The sequence below is a fragment of the Theobroma umbraticum genome, unplaced genomic scaffold (assembly GCF_002168275.2).
Source record: "Theobroma umbraticum cultivar Fairchild unplaced genomic scaffold, ASM216827v3 scaffold_147.0, whole genome shotgun sequence".
Lineage (NCBI taxonomy): Eukaryota > Viridiplantae > Streptophyta > Magnoliopsida > Malvales > Malvaceae > Theobroma > Theobroma umbraticum.
The window spans coordinates 5,121,904-5,146,130 of NW_018397259.1; the positions used below are offsets into that span (position 1 = coordinate 5,121,904).

General features: G+C 35.2%; 6 protein-coding genes across 7 annotated transcripts; 2 read left to right on the forward strand and 4 right to left on the reverse strand.

Annotated features, from left to right (window-relative positions):
• The first annotated feature begins 1,372 nt into the window (after positions 1 to 1,372).
• LOC110415929 (Peptidyl-tRNA hydrolase II (PTH2) family protein) lies at positions 1,373 to 6,697 on the forward strand. 2 transcript variants are annotated; one of them, XM_021427712.2, is made up of 8 exons: positions 1,374 to 1,724; positions 2,728 to 3,010; positions 3,117 to 3,175; positions 4,158 to 4,217; positions 4,348 to 4,417; positions 5,179 to 5,248; positions 6,090 to 6,116; positions 6,205 to 6,697. In XM_021427712.2, the coding sequence occupies exons 2-8, from the start codon at positions 2,804 to 2,806 to the stop codon at positions 6,252 to 6,254; spliced, it is 543 nt and encodes a 180-aa protein (XP_021283387.1). In that variant the 5' UTR covers positions 1,374 to 1,724; positions 2,728 to 2,803; the 3' UTR covers positions 6,255 to 6,697. The 2 variants fall into 2 exon arrangements, with proteins under 2 accessions (XP_021283388.1, XP_021283387.1); XM_021427713.1 differs by lacking the exons at positions 6,090 to 6,116; positions 6,205 to 6,697 and adding an exon at positions 5,391 to 6,083 and having other exon boundaries at positions 1,373 to 1,724.
• Positions 6,698 to 6,988: 291 nt separating this feature from the next.
• On the reverse strand, positions 6,989 to 7,693 carry LOC110414860 (NAC domain-containing protein 2-like). Its single transcript, XM_021426269.1, has one exon. It carries the CDS (start codon positions 7,691 to 7,693, stop codon positions 6,989 to 6,991), a length of 705 nt encoding a protein of 234 aa, XP_021281944.1.
• Positions 7,694 to 9,157: 1,464 nt separating this feature from the next.
• Positions 9,158 to 11,829, forward strand: LOC110414755 (lysine-specific demethylase JMJ13-like). Its single transcript, XM_021426160.1, has 10 exons — positions 9,158 to 9,416; positions 9,524 to 9,680; positions 9,788 to 10,004; positions 10,124 to 10,177; positions 10,282 to 10,361; positions 10,457 to 10,734; positions 10,817 to 11,212; positions 11,281 to 11,477; positions 11,567 to 11,688; positions 11,808 to 11,829. Exons 1-10 carry the CDS (start codon positions 9,158 to 9,160, stop codon positions 11,827 to 11,829), a joined length of 1,782 nt encoding a protein of 593 aa, XP_021281835.1.
• On the reverse strand, positions 11,695 to 15,347 carry LOC110414756 (zinc knuckle (CCHC-type) family protein). The gene is made up of 7 exons (XM_021426161.2): positions 14,840 to 15,347; positions 13,785 to 13,937; positions 13,527 to 13,688; positions 12,985 to 13,146; positions 12,780 to 12,896; positions 12,461 to 12,640; positions 11,695 to 12,350 (listed from the first exon to the last, which is right to left on the reverse strand). The coding sequence occupies exons 1-7, from the start codon at positions 15,197 to 15,199 to the stop codon at positions 11,946 to 11,948; spliced, it is 1,539 nt and encodes a 512-aa protein (XP_021281836.1). The 5' UTR covers positions 15,200 to 15,347; the 3' UTR covers positions 11,695 to 11,945.
• A 1,951-nt stretch (positions 15,348 to 17,298) lies between these two features.
• LOC110414757 (bark storage protein A-like) lies at positions 17,299 to 19,429 on the reverse strand. Its single transcript, XM_089783447.1, is given in 7 exon segments — positions 17,299 to 17,475; positions 17,575 to 17,754; positions 17,845 to 18,036; positions 18,176 to 18,331; positions 18,421 to 18,488; positions 19,052 to 19,139; positions 19,141 to 19,429. Coding segments are annotated over 7 exon segments (1,026 nt in total). The 5' UTR covers positions 19,306 to 19,429.
• A 602-nt stretch (positions 19,430 to 20,031) lies between these two features.
• On the reverse strand, positions 20,032 to 23,433 carry BPA1 (binding partner of acd11 1). The gene is made up of 5 exons (XM_021426162.2): positions 23,233 to 23,433; positions 22,264 to 22,367; positions 21,964 to 22,039; positions 20,852 to 20,932; positions 20,032 to 20,766 (listed from the first exon to the last, which is right to left on the reverse strand). Exons 1-5 carry the CDS (start codon positions 23,236 to 23,238, stop codon positions 20,203 to 20,205), a joined length of 831 nt encoding a protein of 276 aa, XP_021281837.1. The 5' UTR covers positions 23,239 to 23,433; the 3' UTR covers positions 20,032 to 20,202.
• Between the last annotated feature and the right edge of the window lie 794 nt (positions 23,434 to 24,227).

Here is a 24,227-nt window from a genome sequence, read left to right on the forward strand (position 1 = left end):
AAACAAAATAAAAATTAACATTGAATTTTTACTTTAGGCAAATTTGTATGAGTTAAAAGGTTTAGTATACTTATTTGGTTATGAAAGAATAAATTGTTTGAAAAAAAAGAAAAAAAAAGGGAAAAAGGAAAAGAAAATGAAAAATAATTGGGAAAAAATTGGAGAGGGAAAAAAGGAAAAAGAAAAATAATTGGAAAAAGATTGGAGAAAGGAACAAAAGAGAAAAAGGAAAAGAAAAATATTTGGAGAAGTAAAAAAGTGAAAAAATAATTTCTAAATTTGAGTAGGAGATTGAATCTAACCTTTAAAATTTAACTTAAATGACTTACTATTATTTTAAATCAATTTATTTGATTTATGTTTTATGGTAAAATTATATATTTTAAATTTTATACTTATAAAAAAATCTAAAAACTAAAGGGACCCTTGCTTACTTGTCATAACAACATGATTATATTGCATTTTATATGCTAATAAGGAAAGATAACAAAGAATAAATTATAAACCTAAATAGAACTCAAACTCTCTTTAAATATGTGAAGCAGTGAAGTATATAATCCATCAAGGATATTACAATCATGTATTATCATGAGAAAAATGTGTGGCAATATTTTCCCCATCAATCAAATAAAATTGAAAAGGCCCCATTTGTTTTCCCTTGGAATATCCCAAACCAAAAATTTTGATTTTAATTTGTCAATGTCAGAGTGGTTTGACAAATTCATTCCCCAAATCGTGTCTGTTGGGTGGGTTGCCTTTGATGGCAAGTAAGCTTATGATGTAAGCCATTCTTTTATTTTAAGGTTTCATTTTCATTTAAATTGTCACTTTTAATTAACTCCATTGCTTGTTGTTTTACTATTTTTTTTTCTTATTATTTTGAAAAGCCGAGAAGTAAATAGGGCTTTTAGATACATATATGGAAACAATGTTTGTCATATAATTTAAAACTGTAAATCAATCATTTAATAACAAAATGTATACATTTATTTTAAAATTAAAATATTGAGAAAGTAAAAAAAATAAATAGAAAACAGATAACCAAATGGAGTTATTATAATTCAATTTACAGTCCCTAAAATTCGTGTGATAGATGGGCTGGGCAGCCTACCTAAGGCCGAGCCTGACCCAAACAAGCTAAGCTTGGGCTCTATAATTTTCAAGCCTAAACCTGCCCCATCCAATTTATATATATTTTTATAATAAAAACACTTAACATTTTTTTATGAAATTTAATTAAAAGATAAAGTAAATAAATTTCTGCACTTTTAACCTTAATTCTCACCAAAAAAAAAAAAAGAAGGGGGCTTTTCTCTAATTTTATTTCAAATTTAAGATTTTATATTTTATTTACTGCTATTTTTACAAACACTAGTCAGTCAAAGTTTCTCACTAGTTCATTTTTTTTTCCTAAAAGAAGAAACATTTTTATCATATAGTTTCTTCAAATTTCAGAAGGGAAGAGAGAATGATTTCTCTCGACCGAAGATCCCCCACTCTTCTTGCTCTGCTTACTTCTCTCTGCTTTCCTTGCCGCTATTATTATATTCATTGCCCAACCTCCCATTCTCTCTTTTACCCCATTTTTCCATTCGTCGCACCCTTTTTTCGCCCAATGCTTTGAACCCAAACACAAAACCCCAGCAACTCTGTTTTAAACCCACTTTCCCATCGAGCCAAAGTCAATAAACCCACGATCCAATTGTAACCCAAGTTTCTAGTAGGTATAATTCCTCTACTGCTTTGTTGGTGTTCCTTTGTATTTTTCTTTGCAATTAGAATTACCAATGTCTTAGATTGTGTTTCTTTTTAGTTTTTTTCTCTGTTGAAGATAGGTATTTGATAATTTTTTTGGGGGAGAATGTTTGCTTCTTCTTGTTTTTAGTTGTTATGAAGTTAAGTTGAATAAGTTGACATTAAATAGAAATGTTTGTTTGTTGATTGTTGGTGTTTGTTCAAAAGTTTCATTAATGGATGACCAGGATAAAGTTGAAACTTGAAAGTTCTTTAGTTTAATGGATATTAGGAGCATAGTCTTATAATGGTCTGAATCTTCTGTGGATATCAATCTGATCGGATGAACAATAGCAGCCTGAGTGTTTAATTTAATTGGACCAATGCACATTTGACAAAGTTGAATGGATCTTACATTTGGTTTTGATGCCAGAAACTGAATGAAGCAACCTAAGTTGATATGCGGCATTAGCTTCAGAGTTTAGAATTTCTGTTATTTGATTGAATTCATTCAGGTATTTTTGGTTGTTGCTTTTGCTACTTTTTTTCCCTTTTGGAAGCAAAAAGAAAAGAATGTGTTTCAATACAAAAACTAAATTGTTTATATACATTTTTAAAATTAAAAATGCAATTCTTCTTGGAGAACAGAATGTATGAGTCTGCTTTTACATAGAATAATTATTTTAGAATCAGTGTTAAAGCTTTAATTGTTTGTTCATTTTTAATTAATTATTATTATGTCTTTAACCATTTGCATTTACATTTTAGTAACGATTTAGGAAAGCCAAAAATCAGGTAATAAAAGCAACAACCAAATGGAGCCAAATTAAGCCCTGCTTCAGCACTTTCGTTTATTGTTACTATTAATAATAATAACATTATCAGTAGCTATTGATTTTTATTTTCATTTATCTGTAACTATATGGTAATTCTATTGTAATCCAATTTTTCTGCTTGAGGTGGATTTCTGAAATCTGACTATGCATTTTGCAGATTTCTTTTGGAGTTTTAAGTTGATAATTGCTGTGGTCTTCTAGTGCGGAGGGGAAATTTTTGTTGGTGCTTTAACATGATGGATTTTTCATGGTTGAGCACCATTCTAGTTGGGGCAGGATGCCTTGCCTTGGGTTACTGCATTGGTAAGCGCCGTCCTGCTTGTTTGTTTTTCTCATCAAGAGGAGCTAAAGATACTACAATTTCTAAAGCAAATAATAAGAACACCAAAGAACCCTTTGAAATTGAAAAGTTGGCTGACATTCTAGAGGATTTTAAAATGGTATTGAGCTCTGTCTCTCTTCTCTTTTGGATTGGGTGTGTTTGTCCAAACTATTAAACATAAAAATAGACATTGAAAATCTATGCCTTGATCTTATTATCTTCAGGTGTTGGTTGTAAGAAATGATCTTAAGATGGGCAAAGGGAAAATTGCTGCCCAGTGCAGGTGAGGCCTTGTTTTCTAGCTTTAACACTAATTTCAATTTTCATTAGATGCAGATGTTTACTGCTGAGATATAAATTTAGAGATCAAGCTAGGTAGTGCAGTAAGTATTCTGTTATATTGTATGATTGTTAATGGATCCTTTCCTAACCCATAATTTGCTGGATTAGATGGGATGTGCTTATTCCTAATCTACATAAGGACATATCTGTCCAAAAGTGAACCAACAGCAAATTAGGACTCTGAATGCTATCAATTAAATTGGTGCAAGTCTGGAATGCTTGGGGTGTGATAAGCAGGAGTTTTTACAGCAGACCATACTCAATAATTTATTGAAAAATTTGCACTCTGTTAGGTGTAATGCACATGATGCATCTCATTGAATCATGACATAGCATCTTGGAAGAAGTTGATTGTAATTTTCGCTTTGGGAATTTAAGTGCCTAAAGACAAGGTTTAACCCAATGGGTAAGGTTGTCTACAGACGCAGAGGGAGGGGGCTAGTAGGGGCCCCCACCTCTCCAAAATTTCAAAAATTTATATTTTTTTCTTTGATTTATTTTAAATTTTAAAATTTTACCTTTATTGTTTAAAAAATTTTATAATTTCACCCCGTCAAATATTAAATTTTTCATTTTTGGCCCCTCAAACCTGAAATCTTGGCTCTGCCACTAGTTGCTTACTAAGTTCCTGTTGTGCTACCATATGGTTTTACTAAGCAGCCAATTGGCAGACTCATATTTTGCCATCTTTATACTAATGCTACTACTTTGTTGGTTCCTTCATCTTTTATAATGACTTTCTTGTAAATTTGCTACCGTTGGAATTTTTTTGTACTGTTTAAAAGTCTGTCATCTAGTGCCATCTGATGTTGTGATTTCTTTACCTCTATTACATGACTCTTGGTTGATTGCATGTATTTTCTTGACTTTCTTCATTCTATTGAATTCCATGTTTTTTTTTTCCTTTTTCTGTCAATGTTTAGCCATGCGACTTTGGGTCTTTACAAAAAACTCCTTCATCGTGCACCAAAAGCTTTGGACAGGTAGAGCCCATGCGCTGATCTGGTGTTATACTAATGCAAACCTTATTTTTGTGCTTTTGATTCTATATCTGTGTCTCTCTCTCTCTCTCTTTTATATTCTTCTTTATGATAAAATGTTGTCAATATGCAGGTGGGAGATGTGTGCTCAGCCAAAAGTGGTTGTGAAAATCGAAAGTGAGGAAGATATGCTAGTTTTGCAAGTCAGTGTGTTTGAGAACTATTCTTGTGCTTCTTATTCTGTTAATTATCATGGATGTTCTCACTAGCGTAACACCATCTAGCTTGCTAGATGAGTAGAATAAATCTATTAACAGAAAAAGTTATGGTGAGAAGAAAATGCCATGGTATCTTGTGAAAGAAATAAGTTATGGTGGTGCAAAACTTAGAAGTGCATCTTCATTGAGTATCAGGTGAAAGAAATAAATTGGTGGTTTCCAAGTTGGCTGCTTTTATGGGTCCTGTCGTGGAGTCCTTATTGACTTGTTTATATGAGAGTAGTGAATGCTCTTTCCTAAAATGTTTTTTTTTGTGAATTTGATGAGAATTGCAGTTAAAGTTGTAGTTAATTTTTAGAAGAATATTCAAATACACTTGTGGTCAGTTTTTCTCTCAGATGATGTTCAAATATTCTATTTTCATTTTCTGAATGACGTATCTCTATTCTTCATTACATTTATTTATCTTTCTCTAAGTTGTGTGTAAACCATTTTATGTTTTACTTCTGAACCTTGCTGTTGATCGTTCTCCTACATAAGCTTATTACTTGGTTGATGATTCTCTCTGTTATTGCCAAACCTGGCACTAAATAAATGCTTGACACTTTGCTGGCTGGAATGACTTCTTCAACTATTTTCTGGTTTTATGCTTCTACCTGGCCTCTCAGGGTGCATCAATATTTTTTGCTGCTTTATCTTATATTACATAGTTTTATTAACTATTAACCAGGATTTCAACTTTTCAGGAGAGGGCAAAATCGCTAAGCTTACCAACCCATATCACCATTGATGCAGGGAGGACTCAGATTGCACCAAGTGAGTTGTATAGTTTTTATTTCTTTTTTTCTTCATTTCATGATCGTGGTTTTGCTAATTAATTTATTTTTCTATAAATTGTACAAGTTAAGATTTTATCTTTATCTGGCAATGAACTTATGAAGTTAAGCTATACGTGCAGGACTATCCACTCTGCCCTCTTTGCCTTCCTTTTCCATTCTGTTGCCTCTTTAATAACCTCTAGTTAGTTCATGCTGGCAGGATTTAGCTCAAAGTGAAACTCAAAAGTATGGGTTTCCCAAACAGAAAACTAAAAGAGATGGAAAGAAATTGTAGAGTTTGAAAAGAGATGATAAAGCGCTGAATAGGGAAAAGAGAATGATGAAGAACCAAATTAGAGTTGGGTTATTGTTTTATTTCGCTTTCATTGAAGGTTGTTCACCCTTTATTATATAATTAATTAGTGTTACGAAAACAATTTTTTCCTAAACATTCAAACACCAACTGTTATTACCTTCAATTATTGATCCAATAGAAATGTTAGGAAGGATAAATGACCAACTCATTGTGATTCTTCTCTGTTTCCTGTAAATGTGCTTGAGCTTTACTGTTGCAATCCCATCCATGTTATATTTTATAAGCATTAGGATTCAAAAGTGGAGAGTTGGAGATGTGAGCTTAAAGATATAACAAATTGTATGATTATTTGAATTATCATGTGCTGCTAAATGCTTCGTCAGTGTAACTTTTTGTTCAAACATCCACTCTGAAGTTATTTTTAGTTAGCGATTTTTAGGCCCTAGTCATCAAGTACTGCTTCCAAAGGCTTTTTGTCTGATTTATCATACAATGAAATTCACTATTTTGTATTCATTTTCAGATTCTAGGACAGTGATGGCTATTCTTGGTAAGTGGGCTCTTCTTTTGTCTATTTTCTGTGAATTTCTATTTTTTTTTTTATATTCATGCTTTGGTTCTATGCAATGTTCTTGTAGGACCTATTGAAATGGTGGATGATGTAACCGGCGGACTGAAGCTATTGTAATGGTTTCTCAGTTCAATTGAATCTTTACCAGAGAACCTCCAATGGTAGAGCTTTGAGAAGCATTTCTCCTTACAAGGCTATAGGCATTTTCATCAACCTTCTTGTCCATTAACCAATGTGAAAGACCCACTCTATGCTCTTGTCTGAGCCAGATACTATTTTAGATGCTTCAAATTTTCATTACAATTTTGTGATGATGGCAAAAAGGTCCTGCCGTATCCCCTCACACAATGAGCATAAAGACAACCAGCGAATCATTTCTTGAATTTGAATACTGTTTTAGGTATTTGGATTATGAATTTGCCTGGCCTTGGCAACCTCTAATGCTTCTAATTTGTGGCCTTGCAAGGGTTCTTATATTGTAAACATTTCAACTCATTCACTATTTTCTTGTTCCCGTGGGAGGGTTGATGCTGATTCTATGCAAATTTCATTATAATTAATTTTATTAAAATATTATAATTTTTAATATAATATAATATAAAATAATTAACAAAATAATTAATATCAACTAAAGAAAGAATTTCAAAAAAAAAAATCAAGTAAAGAAAAAAAGTTTTATTCTGCAACCATAGGAGTATCTTTGGGGGTAAACATGAAAATGTATCTACTATTTATTAAAAATAGAAAAATGAATGTAAATATTTTTTTTTTGAAAAAAAAAATATTGAGAGCTAAGTTCTTCATCAAGACGAACCAATTCTGTGAATCCTTTAATCAAAAAATCTGATCAGCTATGGACTGGGTGAATCAGGTGGCAGCTCATTCAGATCAAAATCTCGTGGCGCTTTCACCAAATTACTTGATTGACAAGGTACCGGTTGGGATCCATCTGCCACTGCTCTTTCCTTGGAGGAAAATAACCGACGGAGCAAACTGGGTTCGCATTCATCCTCCTCCGAGCGATTTTTATCTTTGATTTTACAGATAACCCATTCTTGAAACCTATTTTGACAGAGATAATACTCATACATGATCCAATTAGTTTTTATATCTTCTTTTTTGTTCTTTTCCCCGATCTGATACTCGTGAAAGCTGAGCAAATTCACGTACCCCAAGATTTTCTTTTTGTCATTCTGATCATCAAAGATAGGGTGCGTACTGCTGGTACGTTTCCAATGTCCTTGTGGTTCGCCTTGGCCTTCTTCTTGAAGAGTCCTTCTATAAATTTTATGATCGGCATTCATCTCAGAAGTCCTCTGGCGACGGCTGAAGAAGAAGCGTTGGTTGCCTTTCATGTAAGGAAGCAGTTTCTTCTCACCGTCGTTGTTGCTTTCAAAGAGAAGGGATGGCTTTCTGGAGTAAACGTCGCGAACGTTGAAGAAGTACCTGAGATTGCCTAAGAACCCCGTGTTGCCGCGGCTGGCAATTAGCCTAGGGAGATAGTAGGAAACTATCTCTCTATCAGTAGGATCGAAGACATATCCTGGAGATAGCATTTCCCTTCCTTCTTTTAATTTGTTAAAGAAGAACAAGCGTCACCCCTCTTTTCAGAGAAACCAAAAGAGAATCAGAATCATCCAACAAGGCAAACTTCGTAAAAAAATTGTCATTTCAGAACCTTCTATATATATAAATATATTATATATTCAATTAACTAATTTTTTCTATTAGAAAAAAATCAATTCTCCAATTTTTGTTAATTAAGCCTAAAACTAATTAGTTTGGACTTATTCATGAGTGCAAAGAAAAAGAGAACAAAAATCAACGATTTTTGTTTAATTTTTTTGAGTTATGCAATCGATCAGTGATGTTTTCATTTAAAAAATTGCAATAAATCATTAAAAAATTAAAAATTATATTACCAAAAAAAATAAAAAAATCAAATTAGGTCTAACCCTTTTTTTTTTTTTATCAAAAAGGAAGATAACTCACACATACACCAATAGTTGAGTTTGATATTATTATAAGTCAAGTGATATATGAATTTAATTTGACGAAATTATTTAAAAATCGTGAAATAGATATTTAAAAAAAAATGTCCAAAACACATGAAATTTTTTTTGGAACCTTCCTCTTCATGGAAATGAAAGTCAGATTTTATCCAATGAAAGATTGCAACGTATCCTCCAAAGATCTGGTGTACACGTGGCAACTTGGGGAAGTCTTTGAAGTGGCATACTCTTTCATGTACGGGCTTGGTTAACGGTTTTCCTTGTGGATAAAACAGACACCTTTATCAGATTTTTCACTACGTTTAGTTGCTTGCAAACTTGATCAGGAGAACTCTCTCACCTTTATCTCACGCTGCCATTTTTACTGGTTTGTATATATTTTCTTTTGTTTTCGCTTTCTCTCGGGTTTGTTTGGTTGCCAAGAAACTGAAGTTAGCCTCAATTTGCTGCTTGTTTTTGTCATCCCCTACACTCTTCTTGTTACGAAGTTTCTTGAAGGTTGAAACTGCTTGTTTCCAAAGAAACTGGAAAAGAAAAAGGCATGACAAAAGAAAGGATAGATTTCTTCCTGTTTTGGTGCTCATGTACAAGAAAATAACCAACAATGGCTGTCATTGATGACTTTCTTTCTTTCTGCATAATGCGGGATCATATACTAACCCACTAACAAGTTCAGGGTTTCTTTGCTCTTTTCCTTGCATGTTTTATAGCATCTTGTTCTTGTTATTTCCAAATGCTCAAGGATGATTATAATTTTTTCTATTTCGACTTTCTTTTTTCTGTTACGTGAATCTTAGTTTTGGCAACTTTCTCTTGTTTTAATTTCTCTTTGGGTTTGTTTGGTTACCAAGAAACAAATAAAGAAAGAGGAGTAGCAATAGATTTCAGAATGAATTCACCTTCTCACGATTTCTTTCTTATGTAATGGTGGGTTCTTCAATTGGTTTTATGATTTTCTTTTTGTCTACATGGGCAGTTGAAGGATTCCTAGCAAGTTAATCAAGAGAAATGGCACCTGCTAAAAAAAGGAAGAACACACCGACAAAAACTAGTTCTTCTGGAACTAAAAAGGGCAGCAAGACTGGTTCGAAGTCTGCCCCAGTAGACTTCTACTTGAGCGTACGTATGAGGGAAAAATACAGCTTGAACGAGGAACTTGAATGGGTTGATAGCATACCTGAATGCCCAGTATATCGTCCATCAATGGAGGAGTTCCAAGATCCCTTGGCTTATCTGCAAACCATTGCTCAAGAAGCTTCCAAATATGGTTAGGATGAAAGTTTCCATCGGCCAAATTTTTTTTCAGTTCATTCTACATATCATGTCATGTTTTCCTGGTGTGATGAATTCATGTTCAATGTAAAAATTTCTCAGGAATTTGCAAGATTGTATCCCCATGGAAGGCTACTGTTCCAGCCGCTGATGTATTGACGAAGGAGATAAAAGGCTTCAAATTTAAAAGTTACATTCAACCTCTGCGGCTCCATGAATGGAATAGGAATGACAAGGCATCTTTCGACATGAAACAAACGTAAGTTTTGCATAATCCATAAACAACGTACTAGTACTTCACCATCTTTGATAACCATTTTCAGTTCTGAATTTCTGGAAGAAAGTTAACTGTTACATATATTTCAGCAACCATACCTTCAGAAGTTTTGAGAAGTTGGCGAACAAGGAATTTGCTAAAAGATTTCCTCATTCTCCCAATCTCTCTCCTGCTGATATGGAAAAGGAATACTGGCATGAAATGGGCCGTGGGAATGAAAAAGTCGAGTATGCTGTCAATATTGATGGCAGTGCCTTTTCTTCTAATCCCAATGACCAGCTTGGCCAAAGCAAGGGCAATTTGAAGGTTCTTATCTCAACTCCAACCCTTCTCCCAGTCTCTACCTTTCCCCTCCGTAGTCTGTATTCATTGTTCCCTTTTAACTCATTCTGCAACTTCTTTTTTATTTGGTACTTAAATCACAGACTCTGCCAAAGCTGCCCTATTCCACTTTGCGGTTGCTTTCTTATTCTATACCGGTATGGGGATGATTTTCCATGATTTTGCTGAATCTGTCTTCAATTTCTAACAAAAAAGTTTAACTGATATTGTACCGATCTTACCTTAAATTTCTATAACTCAGGGAGTAACAGAACCCATGCTTTACATTGGAATGATTTTTAGTACATTCGCATGGCATGTTGAAGATCACTACTTGTACAGGTGAACTTGACTTTCAATTTTTTTTTTTTTTCATTTTTCTTTTAGTTTCATCTCTTGGTAGTTATGATAATCTCTTAACACTTCATGGTTTCCAGCATTAACTACCATCACTCTGGTGCACCCAAAAGTTGGTATGGTGTCCCCTGTAGTGCGGCTCATGAGTTTCACAAGGTAGTCATGGACCGTGTCTATGCTCCCGAAGTCTTAGTGCGTGGTGGAGAGGACGGGGCTTCTGCACTGCTGGCTGAGAAAACAACAATGTTTCCTCCAAATATTTTGCGGCGAAAAGGTGTGCCTGTTTTCAAGGCTGTGCAGATGGCAGGAGACTATGTTATCACCTTTCCTAGAGCACACCATGCTGGATTTAGTCAAGGTAAAAAAATTACATTATTTCTTCTTCTTCTAATTTCATATCTTGCTCCCGATCTGAAAATGATGCGCGACCTCTATTATAGGCTTCAGTATCGGTGAGGCAGTGAACTTTGCGGATGGTGGCTGGTTTCCATGGGGAGCAGTGGCTGGGGAGGAATATGCACGTCTTAGCAAGCAGGTGATCCTTTCCAATGAGGAACTCATGTGCAAAGAAGCAATTAGTTTGTTCGACTCTTCAAATGACGAGAGTTCAGATCATCCATCTACGGAGTTGGCCTGTCACTCTTCTACCAAGATGTACTTTATAAAACACATGGAAATGCTTTACAACAATCTTCGGCATCTCTGCAATTCAGAAGCAGCATTCAGTTATTCAGAAAATGATCTACAAAGTTTCATCTGTCCACACTGCACACGAGGTTGCTACTTGGCATTCTTTGAATGTGATAGCTGCCCCAGTCATGGCTGTCTATTCCATGGTAAGTGCAATAAGTTTGTTCAAGTTGTAAATCTGTGGAAAATAAAACTAATTTTATGATTGGTACAGACTTTGATTCACGTAACTGCACACAGCCATCATGTCTTGGGACAATGGTGATTAAGCTACGACAGGACATATGGGAAGTGGTAGAAGCATATGAAAAGTTTCGGGAGGAGGGAAGCTCAGAGCAAGACGGTCAACAGGTTGATCAACTACCAAATCTGCCCTCTTGCATTAAAGAGGGATTGGCTCGATCCGACGAGGTAGGTAGTCATGTTTTTCTTACATCAACTTTGGATGATAACATATATCTCTTAGATTTTTGTTAATGGAGTGGCTTAATTTGTGACAGGTCGACCGTCGTGGAAAGAAACCTGCGATAGCTGAATTTGAACTGATCGTACAACCGTTTCCTAAGGACAGCAAGAGACCCCGAACGAAGGGCAGATTGCATAGGACTGATCCAGAACTTAGGTTTGGCTGACAATGGCTTTGTTCCTTGGAATTTTTCTAAGCAGATTTTAATGGCCGATGACTAACAACTACAGGGATATTTCTTCGTTTTTTGTTTTTTTTGTTTCTTCTTCCTATAGGTGGGGTTCATCTATCAAGTAGCATGTTCCATAATCCTGTTCATAATTCCCACACAATTAATAAAGATTTCTTTGTTCCATATTCAAAAAAATTACATTAGATGTGTTTTTGTAACATGAATGTATATCTTCCTAATCCTACCGCCAATTGTACGTCCTCCTGGGTTCATCATTGTCAAAATTGCCAAACCTTGATGCCGAAAATCTATGCGAATTCTTTGGTTTAGAGGATTGAGAACCTGACATACGACTACCAGAAGTTAATGATGACTTCTTATGTCCCTCGTTAGATGGCGTTGAGGGAGAATTCCAGTGGTTCCTTTTAGACTTCCTATTGGAGAAATCTGCCGGATCTTCTGCAACCCAACCACCTCTTTGCTTTACTTTTCGTGGTGTACTGAAGCCTTTATCTTCATACTGGATTTTCTTCCTTTTGGGTCTCTTGCCTTGATCATGAGGAGCAGAATTGTATCCCAACAACTCTTTATTTTCTTTACGAGGTCTTACATTGGGAGTAGATGATGTATGATTTCTTCTACCAACCTGTTCACAAGCAAAGAAATAACAACCACTATTATTCTGCGATTAAAAAACAAAAATAAACAATGGGACAACACTTGATTCTGAGAACTTCCATTCATGTGCATAAATACCTTAGCAGTGCATTCGCGAGCAAAGTGCCCTCCTTTTCCACACTTGTAGCATGAGCTAGATGACACAGTACCAGCGGGGCATTCACGTGCAAAGTGTCCGCCTTCACCACACTTATAACATAAGCTAGGTGATGCATTATCAGTGGTTTCCTTGGTATCTCCACGTGACTTACCACATGACTACATAAAACAATATTCCCACCAAATTAAAATAACGGAACATTTAAAGTTCACCGGAAGTAAACCTACCCTTCCTCCAATGGAACCCATTCACCATATTAATTCTAATAAAACATTGAGCATATTAAGTAACACTCACCAGACCAGTATGACCCAGTTGGCCACATCTGTAACAAGAAACTTCACTTGCACTGCTATCAACAAAGTTGACACAACATAAATGGCCAAAATTTTTGCAGATATAGCACTGTATTTCCTGATTTGGGAGGACAAACATAAGGAATATTAGAGAACAAGAATCCTGTCAGAAGAACTTAAGAAACTGCTGGGGAACATGAAGAAACCTTGAGATCACCATGGGAATAGTCTTTCCAGCATGAAAACATGTCATGCCCAGAGTCTCCACATCTTAAACAAATTTTACCATTCTTAGAACCACTCTTGTGTTTGTCCGGACAATCTTTTGCGCGGTGACCACTTTTTTTGCAAATAAAGCAATCTTGTGCCTACAGGGAAATTAAATGTTATAAGCATGCAAATGAATGATGCAGTGACCACTTTTTTTGCAAAAAAAGCAATCTTCACAAGTTAAAATTAGGTAAACCATGAATCAGTGGTAAGTAAATGACAAGTCCACTGTTTTAATCTACTAACAACTCAGAGCTAAGGCCTAGCCCAAAGCAAGGAGGGATCTACTCCATACTCTCAACCACTTAAATTATTATCATAATATCAACTCACTAATATTGCCTCACCGTCAAGAATCTACATTTACAAAAGCAACAGAACAAGCATGCCCAACCTTTTTCCAGAAAAAAAGAATAGTAGTAAATTAGTAATAGATTCATTTGCCTCTTATGAAATTAGAGCTCTTTTCCTTTCATACCTTGGAGCACTGTCTAGCACCATGGTCCAAACTCCCACAAACAAAGCATGGTTTCTTTCGCTTTGAAGCAGATGTACAGTTCACTGCCATATGTCCCTCTTCACCACATTTATAGCATGTTTGCCAACTGCTATCTGGAGGATCAAAGTATCTCGGGCCCCGCTGATAGAATAAATATGAAAGAGATACTAAAATAACCAAGCAATGACGGGGAATTTTTCTTCTAAACCACAGTTCAAAGCAAGCATTTTAACTCACAAGAAGCTTACGGAGCACAATATTGTCAGATATGTCTACAGTATTTGGGTCAACAGATTCAATTGTGTCTGCAGCCTTAGCCATCTCAGCCTCCTCAACTGTCTCAGCCTTCTCTATCATCTCAGCTTTATCTCCATCCTCTGTAATATTGACCTGGAGCAATAAAAAGGCCATAATTTTGCCTCATAAGAGAGTGCAGATATTCAAAATTAAAAATCAGCCATAAAACATGTTGCAAGCTTGTGCCCAGCCCACCATTCATTTGGCAATTCATTAATTATTCAACTACAAAGAATGATGCACAACCAGCTCAAATGAATACTATCACAGTAACAAAAGCAATGTTTGACAGCAAATATAGTCTAATTCAAACAATATTTAAAAGCCAAGCCAATTTTGCAAATGTAAATCCATTTGAACATAGCACAGTAGCATTATTGGAATTATAAAATCAACACAGATGATTCTTTTCCTCAAATATCCCAGCAGAAACTAAAAGTGAGATAAGTAAAATCTTGCACGGAAATTCTAATAAAAACAATTAAAACTGAAAATGAGAAAGTTTTCAAAGAAAGAAGCCGGTTCCTGCTGGAATTTTGTTTTTTATTGGGGGTTGGGGGGAGAGAGGAGTCATGTTTTCTTCGAAAAAGGGCCTCCTCGCAAACCCAGAAAAAGGAACAGAATAAATCCCAAGAATTTATTAAACAGCTCATTCAACAAAATTTATCCAACAGTTCATTCTACAACTTTCTTACCAATAAAGAACTGTGGCGAACCAACTGGAATTCAAAATATCATAGCAACATAAGCAATAATGATGCCTAACCGTGCAATTCAAAAAAGTTATAGTTGGCCATTCCAATTCCGCCAATCTAAATTCACACCATTTGGAATATTATAATTCTTTACCTGCATTGTCTCAAAAACTATATGCAGTAAAAAAAAAAAAATTTTCAAATCAATTTCAGCTAAAACTATTATTTCAAGCAATGCATTCCATGAAAACAATATTAATTGAAAATTTGCAAAAAGAAGAGTAACAAATTTTTTTTAACCTTTTCACTTGTCGTCTTCTTCTTCTTCATTTTAACAGTCTTATTAACGTTCAAATCAAGATCCGCCTCTTCAGCGACGCCGCTGGTACCAGCCACGTCGGCTCCCCCATCTTCCGAAGACGAAGAAGTCAAATCCACCGCAGAGAGGACGTCTCGATCACCGGAAACGGCATCGTTTCTTTCATTCAACTTCGCCGCTTTCACCAATAGAGCTTTCTCGACGATCTTCAAGCTCAAGTCCTCGTTGGCTTCCTCGTCGTCGCTGCTGCTTATCTCCAGCACGTCTTTCGAATCCAACGGTCTCGATTCGTTCTCTTCCATCTCAAATTTCGCGGATTTTCCCTTGTCCCTCTTCGCCATGACGATCTTTAGGAATTGCAAATTTTTTTTTAACAATTAGTGATTGCAATTCTTTTGCAAGGCGAGATGGGAAACGGTGGACGGGAAGCTAGGGTTTTGTTACTCCTTTTTCTGCACTGGACTTAGGCGGTCGAAAATTGAAGTTAATAGTCCGGCCGGGTTAGCCCACTAAGAATGATCCAATATTTATGGGTTTTATCTTTAAATCTTAATAATTTATTAAATCGTACCAAAAAATACTTAAATTCGATTTATCCGTTAATATTTTTGGTGCTCTTAAGTTTAATAGTAGTATCTTTCCATTTTTAAATTTAATTAATTTTTTATATTATTTAAATAAAATAATATTAAAATAATTAAATATAATCAAATTTTTAATTAAATTAAATTCGAATAGATAAATTATTTTTTAATAAAATAATCCATATCACCTCGACTCGACATTATACCATCCAAAGCCTTAATAAATTGGATTTGGTTTAGTCTATGAATCACGACTCAATGCTATCCTTTTTCTAAGAGAATTAAAATTAAGATTATGACATTTTATTCTTTTTAGAAATGCATATAGCTTATCAAAAATTGTAATTTTTTTATTAAATGAGTATTTACTAAAACCATACTCATAAAAAGTGAAAAGATAAATTAAGATAAGTAATTTCATTTATCAAATAATTGATTTTTTTTAAAAAATAAATATTTAAGTATTTAATTCAATGATAAATATTTATACATGTTATTTAAAGAATTAAGATCAAATACCATATCCCTCTATCAGAACTACACTTTCTTCGTTGATTAAATGAATAAACTCAGCAGCGACAGTCAGGGCACTCGCAGAAGCCAATGAACTGAAATTAGGTGAAGAAAGCAGTCCATTCCTTCCAGCCAAACCCGAAACTCCACGGAATACAATGCCAGGGTACTCCATTTGTTAAACAAATGGGTCCAGAAGAACTTGAACGGTCAGAGATGCATTTGTCTACAAATGTATTATCACCACGAGAGATTACAATGAGCAATGCTAATAAACATTTGAAAAACAAAGGAAGTGGAAAACCTTACTGTTTGCTCCCTAGTCATCACATAAATTACGTTCGCACCATTGATATTCCCAATGTGGAATCTTCTTCCTGAATGATCAGAAAAGGCCAATTGATTGAATCACATCCATGCAAAGGAAAGGGGAAAGAGAAGAGAGTGTAGGAGAATGAATAGAAATACCTGCCAATTCAATCCAAGGGGTGTCCGGGTTTGGAACAACGAAGCCAGAACCTCGAAGGGCCAATTCTTCGTGAGGATAATCCATGACAAGTCCGAGAGAGGGCCCTCCATCTTCGTTCACTCTATCGATAACTCTACGCATTGGGTGGCTTCTCCTAATCACCTGCATCCTCTCCTCTACATTTACGAAGAACACCCCAAGCACAAGCACAAGCAACACTTCCAACTCAACCCCCCATACTCGTCGACCCATTTCAGTAGTCCTCCACCCTATGATGGCTCATCTGTTGGTCCTGATTACCCGAATGTTCCCGAAAAGTCGGAGAGCAGAACGAAAGTTGTGTAGTGAACTGAGGAAAGGTAAAAGTTTTTTACGGCATCTGATTGGTCTATTACATGCCTTGTGACTCATGTAATCTCTGGGCTAAGATGCAAATATGCAATAATGTTTTGGCACTTCGAGTCTGGACCACATGTGGGTATGAGGAATTACTCTTGAAGTAATTGTGACGGGGATTGTTAATAAAATTAGGCCATTTTCTCCTTTCCCTGCCTTGTATTCTTTGTTTTATGTTTTTCCGTTTTATATTAAGGCCAAAGTTCTCTTGAAAAATGGTTACATACATACATGACACCCCAACATATAGACTACCAATGCAATACAATTTTAATAATTATAATGATTATATATTTAATAATTATGACCACTTTTAATAATGCATGTAACCTCCCCAACATTTGCCAAACCACACTAGTTAGAAGACTGATCAAGGTAACTAGTTTTCTTTATCTGAGCTTTTAATGGTAAATGTTTATATCTTATTGCTTAGTGAAATGGTTGGAATTTCCCTATCTCAAATAACAACAATGAAGTTTCATTGATCAACAACTGAACTTTCCCTGTTAATTAAACTAATAAACTCAACAGCTACAGTCAGAGCATTCATGGAAGCTAATGAACTGAGGCTGGCTGAAGAAAGGGTTCCATTCCCACCAGCCAAATCCGAAACTCCTCGGAACACAATGCAGGGTACTCCATTTGTCAAACATGTCTGCAGCAAACCAGCACCAGAAAAATGGTTTAAGAAATTTTAATATATTAGTTTGTCAGAAACTACAACCAAACAAAGTTTCTGCAATTTTCCACTAACCAGTACAATGGCAGCGCTCTCTTCATCAACAGTTGAGACATTAAATTGTTTGAATAGATACTTTCTGTAAGCTGCATTGTCAAGAAAAATATCTGCAGTGGAGCCCTTCAGTCCATAGACAACTTTGGGTGTTTCAGGTAAGCAACAGGTGTCATTTACACATTGTTGCAATGTTAAATTCTGTACTCATTCACAAATAGAACAGACTATTTATTAATTACTGTCTGACAGAATTAGAACATTGGAGGAAAATGATAAAAGATGAGAAACCTGAAGCTGAGCAGCAATGGTGAACCAGTTTAGATCTACTGGAAGCCAGAACATTTCTTCCATCGACTTTCCAGTGGAGTACAGTTGCACTGGCGTGAACTCTATCTTTGCCAACAGATTCTCTCCTTTTTCTGGAAAATTGAAGGCTCCAAATGTCAGTGTTGGCAACTGCCCTTTCTCTGACTTGAATTCCTGTATACAACATAACCGGAGGAAGACAAACAATGAACATTTTCTGCTTGAAAATGGGAAAACCAAAGGAGCTTGAAATTTCCTACTTGTTGAACATTTTCTGCTTGCTAATGACGCTGAAAGGATTGCAGACTTATACCTTCCACTTCCAAGAACTGGTGAATGCTACATTGTTCATCACACTAACATCGCCAAAGGACAATGAGTCATTAGTACTCCCGGCTGTGCCATAATGAACAATGCCTTGAATATCAAAGGCATCAAGAAGGGCTTGCACAGTCAAAGCCGCATTTGCCTAAAAATATTACCACAAAAAATTCATGACCTTATTGAATTCCAGGAGATTAGGGAGGAAAAATTGAAAGAAACAAGTAGAAACCTTACGGTTTGCTCCCCAGTCATCACATAAATAACGTCCACACCATTAATACTGCCAATGTTGAATCTTCGTCCTGAGTGAGCAGTGACCAACAAGGCAAGAAGCCATGTCAAATCATCGAGAATTTAAGGAATATCAAAGTGGTGTTAGAGATGATATTCCAATTCCACAATGTTTTTGTTCCCCTGATTCAACCCCTGCAAATGAAATCTATAACCGGCCTAGAGTTTGGCTCTAACACTATATTTCATGTCCATTTCACCTGGTTCAAGAATCAATATGGATCCCAGCATGTTGCTGGGATGAATAATTTAGAAAATATATTTTTGGGTTTTGACCAAATATTAACATGACATCAGTGCTAAGTTTAACTAATTTTATCTCAAAAAGGAATTAAATTTAATCTAATGGTCTCGAGTTCAAAACATTCCAATTACCATACATTGATTCAAATCGTTGTGATCGGTGGCAGTAAATGTGCACTATTGGACCAAAAAGCCTAGCTAGGATTAATTTTAACTTACTGTTGGTCCACTAATTCATGCAAATATCAAAGGGTATTTGTGTACCCAAAAAGGAAATAAAGGGTAGTTGGGAAAACTGATCAATCACGTGTTTGTAATGTGAGAGAGAGACCTGCCAATTGAATGGAAGGGATGTCTGAATTTGGAAGAAAGAAGCCAGAATCTTGGAGAGCCATTTCTTCAGTAGGATAAGCCATGCCAAAGTCCAACATAGGGGCCCCCTCCGTCATTCACTTTATCCACAACTCCACGCATTGGGTGGCTTCTGCTCAACTGCACGCTCTCTCGTACCAGAGCCAAAAGCACCACCCCAAACACCAGCAACATTTCCAAGTCAACGCCCCATATTGATCTTTGAGAACCCATCAAGGCCACCTGCCCACCGTATGATCGATCAATGGTCCTCAACTGATTTACCTAAATTTTCCTGGAAAGTGTGGGAGAGCTGAAAGGAAGTTGCTCGGTGAAGTGATTTAGAGGAAGGTCAAGTTTTTAAAGCATCTGATTGGTGTGTTGATTGCGTTGTGAATCATGTGACTAATATATATCTTATTGTATCTCCCAGTACAGTTAGTGTCAGGTGGAAGGATTCAATTTTAGGCTCTTCACTAGTGACCATGTGAGACACACCAAATAATTGTGACAGTGACAATAATAAAATTTAGGTCATTTTCTCCATACCCTTTGGCCTGGCTCGACCCTTCTATTAATTTTCATCCTTTTGTTCTGTTCAAAATAAAGGCATGGAGGACATGACACGTTAAAAAAACACCCATACAGATTCATGCAAGGTAAGAAATGTTAAAATCCTTTTATTATTAACATAATATTTGGAAAAAATCTTAAACTATTCAAAGTAAAAATATAAAAATTTGATTGAATAATAAAAATATAAAAAAATTAATAATTTCTATTTATTAAAATATTGCCTTTATTATTATTATTATTTTAATTTTAAAGGAGACTTCGGGTTGTGAGCAAGCTATCCAGAGCCAAACAAGCAACCAGATATTTGAAAGTGTTGTTCATAGATAATTTGACATTAGAAAACATGAAAAGTAGCGGCCGCGAACAATTGATGAGATCAATAGATGCAGAAAGGTTGGACTGGCATCTATTATTTTCTTAAGTCGTGTTTAGCAAAACATATCAAACAATATGTGACAAAGTATCCTACATTTAGCTATGTCCATGCTAGAAAGCATAACTCAGATGACAAGATGATCCATACTTTCCATGCTGGTATTTACACTCTTTTGCAATTCAGAGGATTAAACCTTGTGCAGATGAGGGCTTGGAAGGTTGCTCACTAGTGGCAGCTTTAGGAGGTTCAGACTCGTTAATCTGAGCATAGCCCTCCGATTTGTGAGCTTGTTCCTCCTCAGCTATAACTTTCTCTCTTGTCTTCTGCCCCACATCGCCTGCTGCCTTAGCAACCCTGTTGAATGCACCAGTTACCCATGAGGCTCCAGTCAAAACATAACGATTCTTCATGATGGCAGATCCAGCGCTGCTGACTGTTTGCTCAGCAGCTGCAAATGCAGACTTGGTCTTCTCAGAAACCTGAAACTTCTGGTCCATTTCCCTCACTTTATCATTCACCATGGTTGTGCCAGCACTAATTTTCTCAGTTAAACCAATCTTCTGGTCCAGAGAAGCAACTTTGGCAGTGGCGGTTGATGTGAACTGATGCTTCTCATCAAAGGCCTTTGCTTTGTTCACTGCATCTTTGCCGAGAATGAATCCCCTGGCTAGCATGCTGCTTACAACATCCTCTGCCTTCTGGACAGCAGATTCAGCCTGAACAGCACTTTTGTTCTCTGTTGCCTGAGGTGATTGAACAATTGATTCATATTAGGAATCATAATTTAGTAAGTGACAATCACAGCAGATAGCCATAGGTTGACATTACAGGTGGTGCAGAGGCAGTAGCAGGTGGCTTGTAATCAGGAGCCAGATCAATGGTAACAGACTGATCAACAATTGTTGCTCCCTGAAAAAAACCATGTAATCTGAATTCATAAGAATGAAATTAAAACTACCAACCAAAAAATCAACATTAGCCTTGAGGGGAAACTGCTCTTTTCCAAAAAGCTAACCAAACTTTGTAGAACTACCAATTAACAATAACATTGCCATCAGGATACCCCCTTGCTTCTTTCCTTTTCCCTCTTTACTTCTCCCTTATACGGTTAAAAGTCGATAAGAAGGCAAATTTAGAAACCAAAAGTCAAATTGATCTTACTACAACAGAATATGAGATCTAACCAAGAAACAAAAATAAATACATCTTGAAACCACGACAGTAACAGAAAACACACACAATTGCATAAATGAGGAACAATGCAAGCAATAGTAGAATAACTGCTGTTTTACCATATGATGCCGAATAGCCAACATGAATATTAATTTTTGAAATGTAAGGTGCTGTTCAGAAATCAGAACAACATATACAAATTGAAACCTCAGCCACAAAGGTTTTAAACACCATTCCAAATGTGAAACTAGATCTGATCAGTTCCTTGACATTAAGTTTTAGTTTCAATCAATTATCATAAAAAAGAAGCATAGTGTGAATTTGAGATATAAATCTAAATACTCAGTCCAATGCATACATATATGTTTAGCAAAATCTTACCTCAGAGGCAGATATCTTTTAGTGACAATGATTGTTATCCTGTCACTGATAAAACACTTTTAACAAAATGGACATTGGCATGGTGATCCCACCAGCAATGCATTAAAGTATTCACTTCCAAATGCACATCACACAAGAGATTTCACATAAGATTTATATACATTAATTCCCATTTATATTAGACTGACCATGTTTCCTTCTAACAGAAGCATAAACACCAATTATGTGATGCATTATATACATTAATTCCCATATTTATTAGACTGACCATGATTCCTTCTAACAGAAGCACAAACACCAATTATGCCATGCACGCAGGAGAATCATAGAAAGCAATTAATTTAATCAATACAGAAAAGCTCAAAACAAATGAGATAGGTGCACACTGAAAGAAGAACAGCAGTCTCTGCTCCTTGCGAATCCTTGAAAGTAACATATGCAATTTGAGATCGCTCATTACCACTGAAAGTACAAAAAAACAAAAGGATGCAGTAAGAAAACTAGACTAGATATTATTTACAAAATTTCAGAACATCACTATACTAATACAACTACTTAGGCCAGAGAACAGGAGAATCAATTTCAAGAAATTTCACCTCTTATCTTTGTATTCAATGCAGTAAAGTAGAGCATGCAAATAAAAAAGAGAGTAAGTGAAACTGAAGTATCTTATGGTAATAACTAACCTCTGCATTTCAACATGTTCAATTTCACCAGAGAATGAAAAGAACTCCTTAATATCTTGCTCAGATGCGCCCAAGGAAACATTGCTCACTTTTACTGATCGGACCTGTCAAAAGAAAAGAATAAAAAAAAATAGTTAAAGGCATCTCCTATCCCAAATTATTACATTAATTTCACCAAGACAACACCCCGTATCCTTTTAGGCTTAAAAATGAATAACAAATTGCCATTATGTTTCAACCTCATAGAAGGTCAGCATCTCATATAGTAATAATCCGTGTGCCTACAAACATACAGATCATTCAATATTTAATTAAAATTAGGAAAGCCCTAAAAGAGAGCTAAATTGGGCAATTTCGCATTTCTCTTTTAAGAACGTATTAATTTAAGCATTTTTTTATCAAACTAAGAAATCCCCCATTAGCATTCAAAATGAATTACATGCAACAGATGAAATAAACCAGATCCGTGAATAATTTTCATATAAATCTGGAAAAAAAACCTGTAATCAAACTTCTTTATCAACCAAGTACACAAGTAAATTCTTTTTTTTTTGAAAAAAAAAAAAAGAGAAAATAATATTGCTAAGAAATAGATAAAATGATACTACTATGTAGCGAAATTAAAAAAAATAAAATAAAATGCATAATGATTGCAGAATCCTAAGCTAGTAAGCTAGGATAAGATTAGATTCTTACGATAAATGTGACCTAAAAAATTATTACAAGTTCTCTTCCATTTTCAGATGAAACGGAAAAAATGAAAAACATAAAAAATTACTAACTGAATTACTGATATTTCAATCAGAACAACAATAACTTAGATCTTGAAGTTGATACTGAATTGAAAAAATATAAATTATTTTTCTTATTGTCATAAATTTTCTTGCCGACCAAACAAAGTACGAAGAAAAAATGCACGAAAGTTGCAGAGAAAATATAACGAAATAAAAAAAATTATTGAGTACTAACCGCCATGAATTTCCGTTTATGGCAAAAGAGATCGACTCTTTCTTCACCAGAAAAGAAAATTTTTTTTTCCCTTCTCTTTAACAAAATTTAAAGGAAATGCAAATTTTTTCAACAGAGAGAGAAGTTATGGCGTTAACGAAGTTACAGGGTGGACGATAAACATCCTCTGCGTATATTCCTAATGTAGATCTTTGCCTTTCATGCTAAGGGTGATAGTACTTCATGACAACTGCATCGTTTCGAGGGCAGTTCTGGGGTATTTTGGTCCATGAAGTGTGTTTATTTGTAAGTTTAGGTAGATTCGGATGTAGAGGATTTGAAGACGTGGGGGCTGACGTGTGAATGTAGGGAGCGGGGTCATGAAGTTCTCATTTTCGAGGTTCCAATCTATCAATTATTTATTTATTTTTATTAGAAATCGGAACTCGGAAGCATATCATTTTTTTCAAATCTCAAATCGCCTTTTAAATCGGGTTTCGTGAAGTCATTTGGGTTTTCGACCAAGAATAAGAAGAAATCATTCGGGTCGGGTCACATTACTGAGAACCTTGGAACTGGGTCTTAATCTTAGGTCCACTTTGATAGTGAATATGTTGGTTTATTAATTGATTTGTTTTATTTAATTTATTTCACTGATTTAAAATGTTCTTTCCCTTTTTTTATTATAGTCCAAATATTAATAGGTTATATTGTAGTACTACCTATTCAACCTGCACAGTTGGAGCTCCACATATGGTGCTTTTTGGGTCTCACAGTTTAGGAATATGAATAAGAGACAAATAAACTTTGTCTGTAAAATAAATTTATATTATTTTTATTTCTATCTCACTTATTTCAATTTTCGATTACCCTTCGCTTTGTTTAGTATTGCCTATATATATAAAAAATTATGGTGTTGAAAAACTTTTTAATCAATGAAAATAGTCGTATTTATTAATTATGAAAATTTTTATTAATATTAATAATATTTATTTAATTTTTAGACCAAAATTTAT

Bases quoted from the DNA above. Each gene is read 5' to 3' on its own strand.
- LOC110415929 (XM_021427712.2), top strand. From the start codon at position 2,804: ATGATGGATTTTTCATGGTTGAGCACCATTCTAGTTGGGGCAGGATGC. The intron at 4,418-5,178 runs GTCAGTGTGTTT...TCAACTTTTCAG, and splicing joins AAGATATGCTAGTTTTGCAA to GAGAGGGCAAAATCGCTAAG. The intron at 6,117-6,204 runs GTAAGTGGGCTC...ATGTTCTTGTAG, and splicing joins GACAGTGATGGCTATTCTTG to GACCTATTGAAATGGTGGAT.
- LOC110414860 (XM_021426269.1), bottom strand. From the start codon at position 7,693: ATGCTATCTCCAGGATATGTCTTCGATCCTACTGATAGAGAGATAGTT.
- LOC110414755 (XM_021426160.1), top strand. From the start codon at position 9,158: ATGGCACCTGCTAAAAAAAGGAAGAACACACCGACAAAAACTAGTTCT. The intron at 9,681-9,787 runs GTAAGTTTTGCA...CATATATTTCAG, and splicing joins TCTTTCGACATGAAACAAAC to CAACCATACCTTCAGAAGTT. The intron at 10,178-10,281 runs GTATGGGGATGA...TCTATAACTCAG, and splicing joins TGCTTTCTTATTCTATACCG to GGAGTAACAGAACCCATGCT.
- LOC110414756 (XM_021426161.2), bottom strand. From the start codon at position 15,199: ATGGCGAAGAGGGACAAGGGAAAATCCGCGAAATTTGAGATGGAAGAG. The intron at 13,689-13,784 runs GTGAGTTAAAAT...TTATTCTATCAG, and splicing joins TTGTGCTCCGTAAGCTTCTT to CGGGGCCCGAGATACTTTGA. The intron at 13,147-13,526 runs GTATGAAAGGAA...ATTTCCCTGTAG, and splicing joins GTGCTAGACAGTGCTCCAAG to GCACAAGATTGCTTTATTTG.
- BPA1 (XM_021426162.2), bottom strand. The intron at 22,040-22,263 runs GTTAGTTATTAC...TTGTACTTTCAG, and splicing joins GAACATGTTGAAATGCAGAG to TGGTAATGAGCGATCTCAAA. The intron at 20,933-21,963 runs GTGTGCACCTAT...GGTTTTTTTCAG, and splicing joins AGACTGCTGTTCTTCTTTCA to GGAGCAACAATTGTTGATCA.